Source organism: Pygocentrus nattereri, chromosome 17, assembly GCF_015220715.1.
Source record: "Pygocentrus nattereri isolate fPygNat1 chromosome 17, fPygNat1.pri, whole genome shotgun sequence".
NCBI classification, from domain to species: domain Eukaryota; kingdom Metazoa; phylum Chordata; class Actinopteri; order Characiformes; family Serrasalmidae; genus Pygocentrus; species Pygocentrus nattereri.
The window spans coordinates 5051411-5068801 of NC_051227.1; the positions used below are offsets into that span (position 1 = coordinate 5051411).

The 17391-nt window shown below is 45.7% G+C and overlaps 1 protein-coding gene across 3 annotated transcripts in view; it reads left to right on the plus strand.

Annotated features, from left to right (window-relative positions):
- Positions 1 to 13531, plus strand: part of LOC108411841 (diacylglycerol kinase delta) — a 35657-nt gene extending 22126 nt beyond the window's left edge. For 2 of the 3 annotated variants that reach the window (XM_037546347.1, XM_037546349.1), the window contains 16 exons: positions 719 to 998; positions 1139 to 1273; positions 2421 to 2543; positions 3382 to 3478; positions 4741 to 4851; positions 5821 to 5917; positions 6008 to 6115; positions 6496 to 6609; positions 6714 to 6848; positions 7845 to 7999; positions 8332 to 8443; positions 8850 to 8942; positions 9443 to 9562; positions 10714 to 10831; positions 11787 to 11917; positions 13194 to 13531. In XM_037546347.1, the coding sequence (XP_037402244.1) occupies positions 719 to 998; positions 1139 to 1273; positions 2421 to 2543; positions 3382 to 3478; positions 4741 to 4851; positions 5821 to 5917; positions 6008 to 6115; positions 6496 to 6609; positions 6714 to 6848; positions 7845 to 7999; positions 8332 to 8443; positions 8850 to 8942; positions 9443 to 9562; positions 10714 to 10831; positions 11787 to 11917; positions 13194 to 13283 (2019 nt within the window). In that variant the 3' untranslated portion in view covers positions 13284 to 13531. The remainder of the gene's footprint in view (positions 1 to 718; positions 999 to 1138; positions 1274 to 2420; positions 2544 to 3381; positions 3479 to 4740; positions 4852 to 5820; positions 5918 to 6007; positions 6116 to 6495; positions 6610 to 6713; positions 6849 to 7844; positions 8000 to 8331; positions 8444 to 8849; positions 8943 to 9442; positions 9563 to 10713; positions 10832 to 11786; positions 11918 to 13193) is intronic. The other variant, XM_037546348.1, reaches the window with a different exon arrangement.
- The last annotated feature ends 3860 nt before the right edge of the window (positions 13532 to 17391 follow it).

Consider the following 17391-nt stretch of genomic DNA (forward strand, 5'->3'; position numbering starts at 1 on the left):
TCTGTGACTGGCTGATGTATTTGTGACGCGTTCTGTGATTGGCCGATGTATTAGTGATGCGTTCTGTGATTGGCCGATGTATTAGTGATGCGTTCTGTGATTGGCTGATGTATTAGTGATGTGTTCTGTGATTGGCCGATGTATTAGTGATGCGTTCTGTGATTGGCCGATGTATTTGTGATGCGTTCTGTGATTGGCCGATGTATTAGTGATGCGTTCTGTGATCGGCTGATGTATTAGTGATGCGTTCTGTGATCGGCCGATGTATTAGTGATGCGTTCTGTGATTGGCCGATGTATTAGTGATTCGTTCTGTGATTGGCCGATGTATTAGTGATGCGTTCTGTGATTGGCCGATGTATTAGTGATGCGTTCTGTGATCGGCTGATGTATTAGTGATGCGTTCTGTGATTGGCCGATGTATTTGTGATGCGTTCTGTGATTGGCCGATGTATTAGTGATGCGTTCTGTGATCGGCTGATGTATTAGTGATGCGTTCTGTGATTGGCCGATGTATTAGTGATTCGTTCTGTGATTGGCCGATGTATTAGTGATGCGTTCTGTGATTGGCTGATGTATTAGTGATGCGTTCTGTGATTGGCTGATGTATTAGTGATGCGTTCTGTGATTGGCTGATGTATTTGTGATGCGTTCTGTGATTGGCTGATGTATTTGTGATGCGTTCTGTGATTGGCTGATATATTTGTGATGTGTTGCAGTGTGGAGTCTTAAAGGAGAAGTTGGACTCGTTATTAAAGACGCTGAGTGAAGAGGCTCAGGCCAGCAGTGTGATCACAGCGCCCCCGCCCACCATCGCTGAGGAGCAGGAGGAGGGGGAGGCTGTCTCACTGGCCCTGCCCACAAACCAGCTCACATCCCAACACCCCACAGCGCCCTGCTCGCCCCGCCCCGCCATCTTTAAACCCAGAGAGCAGCTCATGCTCCGGGCAAACAGCTTGAAAAAAGCCATCAGACAGATTATAGAGCACACAGAGAAAGGTACACACACACACACACACACACACACACACACACACACACAAACATTATATATGGACACACACACACACACACATATGCCCATCTACATTATCAGACATCATACCAAGAAAGACACATCATCTCTTTCTTTCTCTCAGCGGTGGACGAGCAGAACGCTCAGACTGAGGAAGTGTTTGCGGCTCTGGCTCCTGAGGAGGAGGAGGAGGAGGATGAAGAGGATAAAGTGTCTCTCAGGTCGGCCTACAGTGCCAGAGTGCGACACATGAGGAGAGGTATCTACTCTTTAACCCCTAAATCTCTCAACCTTAAACCTTACACCTGACTCTAAACCCAGAGCCTAAATTCCAACACCTAAAACTCTAAACTCACACCCTAAACCTTGCGCCTAAACCTTAACCCTCATTCCCAAACCTTAACCTCTAAAGCCTTAAACTTTAAACCTTACTTCTAACCTCTAAACCTCTATACCCTTAAACCTTAACTCTCATAACCTCTAAATTTTACTCCTAACTCTAAACCCTAAATCTCAACCCCAAACCTCTGAACCTCAAACTTTACTCCTAACCCTAAACCCCCAATGGTCTAAACTTTAAATCTTACTCCTAACCCTGAACCCAAACTCTAAACCTTAACCCCCAAACGTCTAAACTTTAACCCGTAACCTTAAATCTTACTCCTAACCCTGAACCTAAACCCTAAATCTTAACCCCAAAACTCCAGCTCCTAAGTCTGAAGCCAAATCCAAGTCCTATCACCTTAACCTTAATATCTGAAACCCTGAACCCCAACTGCTAACTCTAAACCTAAACCTCTGATCTTAAATCCTACACCTCTCACCTCCAAGCACTAATCTAATCCCAAATCCTTAACCTAAAAAACCCCATTCCCTAAACCTTGACTCTTAACCCATAATGCCTGTACCTACACCTTTTCCCTTGTACCCTAAACTCTTAACCTTAAATCTAAACCCTAAACCCCAGCTGCTAATCCTTAACCCAAGCTCTAAACCTTAACTTCTGACCTCAACTCCTGAATAGCTTTCCTCCACTCACACTGTTTTCTAATCCCTACTTGCATGCCCTAACCCCCTAAACTCTAATCTCGAAGACCCTATACCCCTACACCCTAACTCCCTAGTCCCTTAAACCCAAACCCATATAACCTAAACCCTAATCTTAAAATGCAGATCCCTGGAACTGATTTGAAAGCGACAGGCAAAAAATGTAACCTAGTTCCCCCTCAACACTTCCCTGAAACGTGGACCTTCAGACGTGTTTGCTGTCTGATATTTGCCTCTTTAGCTTTAGCAGCTGGGGCTACGAGGCTAATGTAGCTAACAAGTAAGGAAAGCTTACGCTCCACCAATTAGCCTGATGCTAACAGCTTGTCTGAATCATTCTTCTTCTCGCTGTCCGTCAGTTTCGAAAGCTCCCTGTGAGAAGCTCATCACTAAAGGAAGTCTGTCACTGGGAAGCTCTGCATCACTTCCTGCTCAGACAGGAAGCAGGGAGAACATGCTGAGCACCAAGATTCTGTACCCGAGTAAGTAAGAACCGAAGAGACCACCTTCCACCCTTCAGCCTTAGAGCTGTTTACACACTGAGCTCTTTTACAGGAGCAAATGACTTTCAGTTTCTGGTAGTTTTACGGTAATAAGTCGTTAATTTACAGAGTTGCCGTCCTTAATTGCTAATTAACACCGCACACGTTCCTATTTGCCGTTAAAGCCCTGAAAAACCCCTAAACTGGACGTGACATCCTTACTGTGAACGGCAAGCAGTTGAGTTATAGTTGAAGTACGTTTCCTCAACGTTTTCCTTTTGTTTACTCTTAAAAGCTGATCAGTGATTAAATCAAATTGACTGATCATGTTTGGCAGCAAAGGTTTTAACTTTGAACAGTTACAACTTCGGTACACTAGGTGGCGCTGCGTGTTTACTGTCTAGACGGGGGGAAGAAGTCTAGCCGTTCACTCACAACACCACCATCCAGCAGGAGTTGGCTAACGTTAGCTATTTTCATATATTCTTTTAAGGGCGAAATGTTTGAAGTTACAATGCGTTTATTTTCCGTAATGCCTTGTGCTCTGATTTTGAGGAAATTGGCTCAACAGAAAGATAAATGATCATTTATTTACTTCAGTGATAAAATCGATTATTTAATACTTAAAAATGTTCACTAAATATTGAATGCAACATTTAAAAGTACCTTTGTTGAACAGAGTAATTAAATCTGCTTATGTATTTTATTATTGTGTATGAAGTAGTTCTTAATATGCTGCATATGATTTTCTGTATTAAATTAGTTTTTGGCCCTGTTCTGTGTTCTTCTATGCATTCCTCTCATTTTGATGGTGGACCTGAACTGTGTTCATTTGCAGGTCTGAAGGCTGGAATGACCGGTTCTCTGTCCAGTAGTTCAGTAATCAGCCGACTGCTGGTCAATGCTGATCCATTCAGCTGTGACTTGGACAACTTGTGAGTTTCACTCTGTCTTTGTCCTACTGTCATTCCCCCATCATAGTACCTCCATCATCATAGCTCCATTACCTACTATTGTACATTCCTTGTATCTCCATTGTCAGACCTCCATTATACATTCATCTTCATCTCAATTGTACCTCACACCTCCGTCATCACACCTCCATCATTATACCTCCATCAGACCTCTGTCATCATATCTCCGTCATCATACCTCCACCATTCCACCGTCATCACACCTCTGTCATTATACCTGCATCATATCTCCATTATCACACCTCCATCATCATACCTCCACGATCCCGCCGCCATCATACCTCCATCATCATACCTCCATCATACCTCCACGATCCCGCCGCCATCATACCTCCATCATCACACCTCCATCATACCTCCGCCATCACACCTCTGTCATTATACCTGCATCCTATCTCCATTATCACACCTCCATCATCATACTTCCACCATTCTGCTGTCATCATACCTCAATCATCATACCTCCGTCATCATATCTCCACCATCGCACCTCCGTCATTATACCTGCATTATATCTCCATTATCACACCTCCATCATCATACCTTCACGATCCTGCCGCCATCATACCTCCGTCATCACACCTCCATCATCATACCTCTACGATCCTGCCGCCATCATACCTCCGTCATTATACTTCCGTTATCACACCTCCATGACTATTCCTGCATTATACCTCCGTCATCCTATCTCCATCATCATATCTCCATCATCATACCTCTGTCATCACACCTCCATCATTGTATGCAACATCATAGCTCTGTAATCAGTCAGTCCTCCATCATACTCCCATCATCTTGTTCATCCATCCCTACATCATCATACCTCCATTATTATCAGTCCATCGTCATAACTCCATCATCCCTCCAGTACCATACTTCCGTCATATCTACGTCATCATACCTCTTTCATCTCTCCATCATTATTGCTTATTCATCGCTCAATCAACATCACTATCATTCTCAAGCTATCTCCATACCTCTTCACCCCTTCATCATCCCTTGATCAGCATCCCTCACACCTCCATCAACATACCTCTTCATTCCTCCCTCACTACCCCATCGTTCTCACTTCACCATCTTGCTTCCTCTATCCTGCCATTATCCCTCCTTCATTGTCTTTCCATCATCAACTCTGCAATATCCCTTCCCCTCCTCCACCCTCTCTCCATCTTTATCGTGGTATTATGGTCCCTCCTTCATGTCTCACCATTTTCTCTGTGCAGTGACTGCTACACTGAGAAATGTGTAATGAATAATTATTTTGGAATTGGACTGGACGCCAAGATCTCACTGGACTTCAACAACAAGAGAGATGAACATCCTGAAAAGTGCAGGTAACACACACACACAGTCACATTATAACACACACACACACACACCCACACCCAATTACACCATAACACAAACACACACATACATACACACACACACACACACACACAGACACAATTACACCATAACACACACACAATCACACTGTAACACTCACAGTCACATTATAACACAAACACACACACACACGCAATTACACCATAACACACACACACACACCCCCAATTACACCATAACACACACACCCCCAATTACACCATAACACACACACACCCAATTACACCATAACACACACACACACCCAATTACAGCATAACACACACACACGCCCAATTACACCATAACACACACACGCCCAATTACACCATAACACACACACGCCCAATTACACCATAACACACACACACACACCCAATTACACCATAACACAAACACACACACACACACAATTACACCATAACACACACACACACAGTCACATTATAACACAAACACACACACCCAATTACACCATACACACACACACACCCAATTACACCATAACACACACACAATTACACCATAACACACACACACACCCAATTACACCATAACACACACACCCAATTACACCATAACACACACACCCAATTACACCATAACACACACACACCCAATTACACCATAACACACACACACACAATTACACCATAACACACAATTAAACTGTAACACACACACACACACCCACACCCAATTACACCATAACACACAATTACACTGTAACACACCCACAATTACACTATAACACACACACACTGTGTGTCTGTGATGGTAGTGTGAAAGTGCATTTTAGAACTTGAAGCAGTAACTTTTATACCGGCTGTGCAGCAAACACTGCTACAGCGCTTGCAGTGCAGCTAGGGATCGCTTTTATGGAGCCAGCTGAGTTACTTAAGTACTGTCACACTAACTGTATGTGTGTGATTCAGAAGCCGTACTAAGAACCTGATGTGGTACGGAGTCCTGGGAACGAAAGAGCTGCTGCACAGAACCTACAAGAACCTGGAACAGAGAGTTCTACTGGAGGTGAGAGAGTGAGAGAGACTAGGTCTGAGTACACGGGCAGTATTTTTGTGAGAGGTGTTTGATTCTGTGTGTGTGTGTGCGTGTGTGCAGTGTGATGGTCGGCCGATTCCTCTTCCGAGTCTGCAGGGCATCGCTGTGCTAAACATTCCCAGTTACGCTGGAGGAACCAACTTTTGGGGTGGAACTAAAGAGGATGATGTGAGAATCCCAAACCTAAACATACCTCATGTCCCTCTATTCCTTATTCCCTCATCGTGTGCCTCTATTTCCTATTCCCTTATCCTGTCTCTTTATTCCTTATTCCCTTATCCTGTCTCTCCGTTCCTTATTCACTTAACCTGTGCCTTTATTCCTTACCCCATCTGTCTATTCCTTATTCCCTTACGCCGTCCGTCTATTCTTTGTTCCCTTAACCCTTCTCTTTATGCCTTATTATCTTACCCTGTTCCTCTATTCTTCATTCCCTTACCCTGTTCAGCTCTTCCTTCTTCCCTTACCCCGTCCCTCTGTTCCTTGTTCTCTTACCTTGTCACTCTGTTCTCATCCCGGTCATTAATGGTTGTGTTTGTATTTTACAGACATTTGCTGCTCCGTCGTTTGATGATAAGATTTTGGAGGTGGTGGCTGTGTTTGGCAGCATGCAGATGGCTGTATCTCGAGTTATAAACCTGCAGCATCATCGAATAGCTCAGGTAACACACAAACACCCCCATATGTGTGTGTGTGTGTGTGTGTGTGTGTGTGTGTGTATATGTGTGTGATTTGGAACTGATCTTGAACGTACATGTTTCTGCAGTGCCGTACGGTAAAGATCACCATTCTGGGGGACGAGGGCGTACCTGTGCAGGTGGATGGAGAGGCGTGGATTCAGCCACCAGGATACATCAGGATCGTCCACAAGAACCGCACACAGACACTCACCAGAGACAGGGTACATCCGCACACACACACACACACACACACACACACACACACACACACAGTCTACACACACAGATCGTAGTAATATACTTCAAGTTCAAAGTGTTTGTCATTTGTACAGAGGAAACAAGTTTCCTTATATACAGTGAAAAGCTTTGCTCCTCGCTTAAGAATGCCAGATATAATATTAAAAAATACAAAAGAGTATATATACAACCATATATATTAATCAAGAAATAACGCAATGTATAAATTACAGTGGTATGGATGGATAGTGCTGTGCCTTGCCGGGAACATGATTATCTGCAGCAGAAATGAGTGGTAAAGTGCAATAGTGCGATTGTAAACATGTGCTACAGTTAAAGTGACAGTAGGTGCAGGTTATTCCTGAGGAAAGAGTTCTTTACCAGTGGGATACACATCACACTTCTGTACCTAAGTCTGGCAGATCGATGTGTGAATAGTTATTTCTGATTCAGAGCTCTGATTGCGGTGGGGAAGAAGGAGTTCTTTAGTCTGGAGGTCTTGCACATCATGCTCCTATACCTCCGGCCTGAGGGCAGAGGTTTGAACAGTCCGTGCTGGGGGTGGGTGGGGTCTTTGATGATGGAGGCAGCCTTCCTTTTGGACTCTATGGTTGTAAATGTTCTGTAGAGAGTGCAGTGGAGAATTGGTGATCTTCTCTGCAGTCTTCACCACTCTCTGTAGGCATTTACGATCCATCACGGTCAAGTATATACTGTTATACAGCAGTTAGATCTGGCCATGCAAGCTTAATGGTTGATAATAATACACACTCCCTCTTGTGTTCTATTGCTTAAGTAAACAAGTAAACAAAAACATTTCTGTTTGAACTATATGTTCCACCTTAAATTGTGCAGCAGTTACACTGCAATGCCTGCACTGCTGCTCCATTTAAGGTGGAGTGGAAAATACACATCAGTTGGCTTCTTATTTATGTGTGTGTGTGTGTGTGTGTGTGTGTGTGTGTGTGTGTGTGTTGTAGGCATTTGAGAACACTCTGAAGTCGTGGGAAGATAAACAGAAGTGTGATTTCCCACGGCCCGTATCCCAGCATGCCATTCAGCCTGAGACGGTCTCCGAGGAGGAAACGACTCAGATCAGCCTTTTCGGCCAATCAGCAGGAGCGCTGATACACAGGTACATTAATACACAGGTGTATCAAACACTGAGACTGAGGCTCCTTATGGAGAGTGTTTGAAGGGGAATTCCACTGTTCATTGTAGAGACTCTTTACAGTGGTGGTGATGGGAACCAGGGCTCGCCTTGACTACAACACAAATATAGACAAATATAGACCTACACGAGTTTTCTGAGTTTATATGGAATGTTGATGATGGAAAATAGTGGAAAATCTGGAATAATCAGCTTTCTTTGGGGACTATTTTGCCTCACAGCTCCCTGCATGCATCCCTCCACCATGAATGGAGTTTAAGACTAAATCAGTGCTTATTACGTGTCTGTGTTTTCAGCATTAGAGAGATCGCTCAGACTCACCCCAGTGTGGAGCAGGAGTTGGCGCATGCGGTGAACGCGAGCTCCAAAGCCATGGACATGGTGTATGCGGACTCCAAGAACAACACGGTTAGTATGCGGGTCTGTGCATTTGCACATTTTCATCCATATCATTATATCATACCATATGCAGTACAGTGACCCAGACCACCCTTCAGTTCAGCATGCTGTTCCTTGTAAAGCAGCTAGGGGGTGCTGCTGAGCTTTATTTGTTTAGGGGTGCTCCATTTTTTATTTGTTTTAGCAAAAAAAAAAAAAAAAACATGAAGAATTAAATTAGAAGTTTGTGAACAGACTTTAAATAGGCTTGACGGTGCTGTGGAATCCCAGGTGGTTGTAGTATTGGTAACATTTGTATTAGTTTATTTTCCAAAATAAAAGCCTGCATGCATGCATCTTTTCGAGGAGGTTAAAAACCAGTTAGGCCTTGAATCTGAGAACCTTGCACTGTAGCAATGTGTTTGTGTGTGTTTAGGGTCTGACGTGCAGCGTGGTGGTCCAGATGGTCAGTAATGTGAAGGCTCTCCACAGTGAAACTGAGCTGCTGCTAGCAGGCAAGATGTGCCTGGTAAGTCCACAATAATGTGTTGACTGATTTTCCCAAAATGAAGACCTTTCAGCAGAATTCTCTTTACTGTATGTGGACTGTACTGCTAATGAAGCTCACCTAGCTGAGTCAGTTACTGACAGTGGGTGCTAGCACTGTTAGCAGTGTGGTGCGCGCTGTGATAAAAGCACATTCAGTCTTAAACAATATTAAATTATTTTTACACTTTAGGATGGCGATTTGCACGTTTGTGCATGTGGACATTTTCATCATACTTGTAGTGTTTTGCCAAAAATTTTATTAAAGTCATTTTTACCAGCAAAAGCAAATATTCAGCAAACATTAGTGAATTTTGAGGTCATATTTTATGTTTATTTCTATGTTTTTTGTAGCTTATAAGGTATATATAATGTATAGTGTATATATAATGTATAATATATATAATGTGTAGGTCTCAAGTTGATTTGAGTGGAGTACGATTTGGGCGTTTGAGCTTAATGAGAACGTTTGTGTGTGTTTAGCAGCTGGACCCGCCACAGCGAGAGCAGCTGGACGGCGCTTTAGCCTCCGTAGCTTTGCAGCTGCGCAGACTGGCAGAAATCAGCTGGCTCAGCACGGTCATCGAGCCAGCCGACGACGAGGTATACACTGTCTACGCACTGACCACACGCTCAAATAAAACCGAGCGGGCGAGCTGGTTAAACTGCTAAAGCGCTAATGAGGATCGCCAGGCTGTAGTATTCATAGACGTTCACTAGGTTAGCCTCAGTGAGCTAATCAGCTAACCATGCAAACCTAATAACGCAGAATGCGTTTTGGGATGTTTGACCGTAACGTACATGAATTTTAAGTATAATTGCCTCGTCTGGCTGTGAGCTTTGGTTAAAAACTGAATTGTTTTCTTTTTTGTTGCTAGCGTGCAGCCGTTAGCTTGCCAGCTGATACAGAAAGTAAATGAAAAATGTATGAAAAAGGCCAAAAAATGTTTGGAAGTGTGTTTGGAGTCATTTGTTGTTTAATTAAACATATTTTTATATGTGGCACACGTTTCAAATACTTATAAGTAATTAAAATTTCAAATAATGGCAAAAATGACTCCAAACACACTTCCAAACATTTTTTTGGCCTTTTTCCAGTTTCCCTCATAGTGGTAGCAAGCTGGCAGAGCTAATCGGCGTGGGTGATCCATATTGCCTATTTAGACCGTTTTCGTGGCTTTTTTACGAAATATTTACCTCAGTAATGCTAATTTTATGCTGTTATGCAGTTAGCTTTAGCTAGCATGGCTAACTGCGGTCCTGTCTCTTTTCATAAACAGGGACATTCATTTCAAAATAGGTCAGGAATGATTATAAAAAAATCACCAAATTCGAGGATGATTAGTATTTCAGCACGACTACATTAACCCCCAGGGTAGATAAGATAAAGGTAAAGGTAAGATACTTTAACGTTAATTGGCTAACTAGCCGTTAGCCACAAAAGCTTGATACCATTTTTATCACAGTAACTATGAATACGAAGTCACAGGCGAGTGTCTCAGTGAAACGTCAAGAGGAAAATATAATTGTAATAAAAATGGTGACGGACACTGTGTGGTCCATTAAACTATTGTTACTGTTAGTTAGTTGGATCATTGATATGGTGTCATAACTCTGTATGGAGCAACACAGCACGCTATGTTACCCGGTCACCTCCTTCATTTTAAATTTATGGTAACTAACAGCAGGGGGCGCTCTAACATCTTTCCTTCTCTACGGCTGCCTGATTCTCCGTGTTTTGTGTGTGCGCGCAGGGGAACCCGATGGATTTCTCCAAGCGGAGCCGGAGCGCTAAATTCCGCCTTGTTCCCAAATTCAAGAGGGACAAAAACAACAAGAATAAGGAGATGTTTGCCACCCTCAACCTGCCAGGTAGGACTTCTCACCTGCTCCTGTGCCTGGCTTTTAATCTGTTCTCTGGAGTGATGGAGCTCCATCCAGTTCCTTTGGGATGAGTATAAGTGATCCAGAACTGACCATCCAACATCAGTACCTGACCTCACTAATGCTCCATCAGATCCTCACAGCAGTGTTCAATATCTAGAGCCTTCTCAGAAGAGTAGAGGCTGTGGACATACAATGTTTCTGCTAGCAGACTTAATGTTATTGATCAGTACGTTTTGCCTACAGATTATATTGGGGAGCTCCTGTCCTGTAGTCGGGAGTCCTGATCTAAGCAGGTTCGGCATTGTTGAAAATCACCGCAGTTTCGGTCTCTGATGCGTTTCGTCCTACATACATTTGTTTTTCCAGGATTTTTTGTTGGATCCTCTGAATTACAAGGTTGATATGTAGCTGAAATGCTGATGATGCTACACACCTGCTGGACTGTGCACTAAATTGATGGAGCATTAAAGTATTTAAAGCTATTAACCAACATCAGCAACCCAAACTGCAGCCTAAGCAAGTGTTTTGATGTCTTCTCAAGGAAAACAGTAGAAAATCTGATAATAAGTTTTCTTTGGGGGCTGTTTTGCTGTACATGTGTCACGTTTTAAGTTAAGTGATACTTTATTAATCCCACAAACGGGGAAATTCCACCTCGGCCTTTAACACATCTGTGAAGTGAAACACCACATACACACTAGTGAATAGACACACACTAGTGGGCAGTGAGCTCACTTGCCTGGAGCGGTGGGCAGCCCTATCCACGGCACTATTGGAGCAATTGGGGGTTGGGTGTCTTGCTCAAGGACACCTCAGTCATGTGCTGTCGGCACTGGGGATTGAACCGACAGTTCCCCAACCTCCAGCCCACGACTGCCCCAACTGTTTTGTTGCTGTAAACTGTGAATGAAGAAGCTGTTTGTGTTTGTTTCCTCCTCAGTGCATCAGTGGGGTGTGGAGGAGGTGGCAGCGTGGCTGGAGCAGCTCTGCCTGTCCGAGTATAAGGAGATATTCATCGGTCATGACGTGCGCGGGTCAGAGCTGCTGCACCTGGAGAGACGGGATCTTAAGGTACAGTACCTCGACTGCCCCTGCCCTGCTGGTGTGATTTTGAATGATTTTAGCACTGTTTGAACACAGAAGCTGCACTTCACACTGTGGGAACGTTTCATGATAAATGGACCAACAGAAATGCTTCTAAAATCACTTGAAATGAAACTTTCTTAGATTAAGTTTTGGCCCTCTCCTTACTGTTACTTACTGTTTCTTTCTGAGGTGTAAAGAGTGCAAAACTCACACAAAGGTAAAAACGATGTGATAAAAATGGGTCGACATGGGTCGTATCATGTAGGACGCTCTCTAGCCTGGCGAAGTGAAGCAACTCTACGTGGCGTCGATTCCACAGCTGGCCAGAAGATGTGTAGAGGGACGTTGAGCTGTCTGGGTAGCCTCCCACAGCACTGTGGTGTTTGTAGGTGCAGGATCTCAGGTGTGAATGGGCCTCTCCACTGCATAAATGCTCGACTGGGGCAAACGTACTACGTTATTCACTGGAACTCTCCAGAACCAGTTCTGGACAACGTTGGGCACGGTGCATCCTGCTGGAATATCCCGTCATTGTAGGGGTAAATGAAGTCCGTTAAAGGGCTACAAATGGTCTCCAAGCAGTGAAGTGTATCAGTCAATGACATGTTCATGTGGACCAGTGGACCAAACTCATGCCAGGAGAACACACCCTACACCAGGATGGAGCTGCCACCAGCCTTGTTGACAACTGGGGTCCATGGCTTCATGGGGTCTGTGCCACACACGAACCCCACCATCAGCCTGAAACAACTGGTACCGTGACTCATTGGACCACAGCACATGTTGCCTGGTCTATGGTCCAGTTAGCAACTTCATGAGCCCAGGTGGAGTGCTGTGTCCAGTGTTGTAAAGAACGCTGCACTGCCCTGTCGGATAAGCGCGTGGGGCGGGCATTTCTAGCCATACGCTGCCGGTCACGATCATTGAGCACCTGTGGGTGGCCACTGCACTGTCCAGTGTGGGGGGTAATGCCTTCTGTGACGACACAGTGGATTGAGAAATGTTAAATGTCCGCACAACTTTGGAAATGGAATGTCCCATGTGTCTGGCACTCGTTATCGCGCTTCGTTTGACCTCCAGTTATTCACGTCGCCTTGCCCATGAGCACGCTGAACAGAGTTAAACCTCACTCGCAAGATTAATAATCAATTTACATACTGGTAGCTCATGACTTTTGCCATGTCAGTGCCATTTTTTTTCACCTTTAACAGGATTTAGAGAGGAACGTGGCTGCACTAAAACCTTTCTGTGTTTGTTTCAGGATCTGGGCGTAACCAAGGTGGGCCACATGAAGCGGATCCTGCAGGGCATCAGAGATCTGAGCCGGAACAGCACGGCCAGTGAAGCCTAGCGCAGCCGGACACTCACTCAGAGCGGCCAGTCAGCTCACGGGGACCAGCTCGGCCTGGCCAATCAGCTCACAGGGACCAGCTTGGCCTGGCCAATCAGCTCACAGGGACTAGCTCAGTAATCTCAGCCAGAAAATCTCTGTCAGAACTTAACCAATCAGCACAGTGCCTTCAGCTCGCACACCTGTGACATCACAGCCTTCAGGGGAATCCTGCTCTACTGCCATGCTGGTGGTGTGGCGGGTTTGGTTGGGGGGTATTGGGGGGTATTGGGGGGTGGGGGTGGGGGTGGGATTGGAGGGGTTGGTGGGGTTGGTGGGAGAGGTTGCTGGACAAAGGGCTCCCAGGGTTACCAAAGGTGGAGCAGGACCAAACTGACCAATCACAGAAGAAAACAGAGAGAGTGACCTCTAGTGGCAGAGAGAGGAATCGCATATCGAGAGAAGTTAAAAGGTGGCCCTCACTGTGTTTTCGAGGGGAGGGGGTCACACTGTTTTTTGAAGGCTGTTTCTGCCTGTGCGTGCTCCTGTTGCTAAGCAACAACAGCTTTGCAACTGTCAGCTAGCTGTGCATAGATATTTTTCGGGGGGCAGTCAGGGGCTTTAGTTACCTGTATAACGCAGTGACTCTCATCAAGAGTTTTTCCCCCCCACGAAGCCAAAAAACAACCTTTTGTTGCCCAATCAGAGACTTCAACCCCATCTCAAGCGTAGAAGAGTGAAACTTTACCAACTATACTACCTAACCGTGCTGAGCCTCTGGGTTTGAGCTCTGTTGAAGAGCTTCGTGGAGGCTTGTTACGTGACCAGCACCCTTTACTGTTTATATTATGTGGGGTTCAGAGTAGCTCATGTGTCCATCTGCCGTTGTACGTCGTCGTCTGTGCCAGGAGACTGAGGGTGTTTTCACACTCGTCCTGAAATCTCGAGCCCGAACCCAGGACCATTTCTGGGCTCTTTTTTGGGGGAGGGTCTCATTATCACCAGTTTGCTTTCACACACAGGAATTCAATCTGAATCATAGATTAGTTGCGTAATTCCATACGCCACTTTTCTGTATGCAGGTGTGCGGAAATGCCGGGGCAGCTTCATCCGCTTGCTGCTTTTTGTTATTTTCCGTGGATACACATCCTGAAGCAGGGAAGAGCAGCACCTTCTGTCCAAAGCAATCCTTTTCCCACCATCACAGAACTTGAAAAGGGAAGTGATGCAATAAGTTGAAGCCTTCACATTTCAAAATGAAACAATTACTCGAGAAGGGTCTGTCTGCAGACCTGCACTGCCAGCCTGTTGATGACGTCAGTGCTGCTCTGCTCCGGAAGTGTTTTTGTCGGTTTTACGAGGGGAAAAATAGCAAAACATGGTTTATTCGCAGAACAAAGACAAAGCGGCTGCTGCTGAAACTATTAGAACTGTTAGGAATAAAACCTGATGGTTGTCGTTAGAGACCATTAGGAAACGAGCAACTGTATGTGGAATCAGTCCCAGAACACCTGGTTAAATGATTAGAATCCATTACAATGTGATTATGAACCCATCAGGAAAACGCAGTATACCATTAGCCACTGCTGAAAACCACCAGGAACCAGGGGACACTTTTAATGGGCTCTGTGACGTTTTTCAACAGGGAGGTACATTAATCTCTATTGGATCACGCAGCGCCGGGAGCAGCGAGCTTCCACACGTGCAGCGGACCCTCCAGAGTGTCCCCAGGCCACTGATTTCAGGACCAGAGATCGATTCTCAGTTCTGCTCCCAAGCTCGAAAAACGTCTTTCACACTCAACCACACGTACTGAACTCACAGAGCATACGGAGCTGGATGCGGAACAAAGCTCTAGTGTGAAAACGCCCTGAGGTTCTCTGCTGGAGAATTTGCTGACCAGCAGTCTGACCGCAGGCTGTTATACTGTGTATTTCTTATATCAGGAGAGACGTTCTGCTCTAAACATGCACAACAGCAGGTTAACTAGCAATCCAGAAGAAGCTAAACTAAAACAAGCTGCGTTTATTTATGATTTTGATCTGTGAAGCTCTGTGGTCTCTAATCTCTCCACAAAGACGACACGACAACAGCCCACAAAACGTGTCTGTCCCCTCAAAAACAGCCAGAGCTCAGAGCAGCGGGCCTCAGGAGACGTGAACAGTGTGACCCACCTAGAGGGGAGTGAGGGCCATGAGGCTCAGTTATTCTCTCAGCCATTCACTCCCACACACTCTCTCTCTCTCACACACACTCCCTCTCTCTCACTCTCTCCCACACTCTCTCATTCTCTCTCCCTCCCTCTCTCTCTCACACACTCTCTGTCACTCTCTATCTCACACACATGCGTCACAACAATCAGTTGGTCACAGCAGAATCACTGACTGATTAAAGTCCAGGTTTACTAGATTAAACCCACAACATAATCTACCCTGTGTGTGTGTGTGTGTGTCTTTGTGTTTTTGTGTCTCTGTCTGTCTGTCTGTCTGTCTGTGTGTGTGTGTGGTCTTTCTTTCTGAGCAGCTTCAGAATGCTTTACTCAGTCTAGCTCACCATAATCTCATATGACCACTGACTGGCCTGTTAGTATTGGGCTACATATTGGTATTGGGGAGTGTGTTAGTATTGAGTTATGTAGTAGTGTTGGGCCGCATGTAGGCGTGGGGTTAGTGTTGGGCTGCATGTAGGCGTGGGGTTAGTGTTGGGCTGCATGTAGGTGTGGGGTTAGTGTTGGGCCGCATGTAGGCGTGGGGTTAGTGTTGGGCTGCATGTAGGCGTGGGGTTAGTGTTGGGCCGCATGTAGGCGTGGGGTTAGTGTTGGGCCGCATGTAGGCGTGGGGTTAGTGTTGGGCCGCATGTAGGCGTGGGGCTAGTGTTGGGCCACATGTAGGCGTGGGGCTAGTGTTGGGCTGCATGTAGGTGTGGGGCTAGTGTTGGGCTGCATGTAGGCGTGAGGTTAGTGTTGGGCTGTATGTAGGCGTGGGGTTACTGTTGGGCTGCATGTAGGCGTGGGGTTAGCGTTGGGCTGCATGTAGGCGTGGGGTTAGCGTTGGGCTGCATGTAAGCGTGGATTTAGTGTTGGGCTGAATGTAGGCGTGGGGTTACTGTTGGCGTGGGCTTAGTGTTGGGCTGCATGTAGGCGTGGGGTTAGTGTTGGGCTGCATGTAGGCGTGGGGTTGGTGTTGGGCCGAGTGTAGGCGTGGGGTTAGTGTTGGGCCGAGTGTAGGCGTGGGGTTAGTGTTGGGCTGCATGTAGGCGTTGGGTTAGTGTTAGGTTGCGAGTGTGTGTGGGATTAGTGTTGGGCCGCATGTAGGCGTGGGGTTAGTGTTGGGCCGCATGCATGCGTGGGGTTAGTGTTGGGCTGCATGTAGGCGTGGGGTTAGTGTTAGGTTGCGAGTGTGTGTGGGATTAGTGTTGGGCCGCATGTAGGCGTGGGGTTAGTGTTGGGCCGCATGTAGGCGTGGGGTTAGTGTTGGGCTGCATGTAGGCGTGGGGTTAGTGTTAGGTTGCGAGTGTGTGTGGGATTAGTGTTGGGCCGCATGTAGGTGTGGGGTTAGTGTTGGGCTGCATGTAGGTGTGGGGTTACTGTTGGCGTGGGGTTAGTGTTGGGCCGCATGTAGGCGTGGGTTAGTGTTGGGTTGCGAGTTAGCATTGGAAAGCGTGTTAGCGCTGGGCTGCATGTTAGCATAACGCGCTTTCCAACGCTTAATTATTAAAATATTTCATTTAAATTTAGTCTGGAGATTAATTCTCTATAAGGTCAGCTGTGGTTGTGATCAGGTGTAAGATCTAATTAAACGTCCCCTACAAAGCTGATTTACTTAAATCAGGATTAGAGGATGGCTGAAGGTCAGCGTGCTGGTCAGGGTCAGTATTGAAGAACCATTGAAGCCAAATCAGCACTTGCGCTGTGTTTACATTAACAGTGTAATGTGATGCGGTAACTGCCGGCTGGCTGAAGCCCTGTGGCTGCTGTGTCTCTAATCTCGCTGTCCTTGTTTCTCTGAAGCTGGTCAGACTGGAAAACTCATTTCGAGATCCTCAAAACATTCCATTCATGCTGAAGTCCTGCAGAGTGAAGCTCCCCTGCAGTCACTCACAGTATTACCTGGTAACTGTTCAGTCCGGT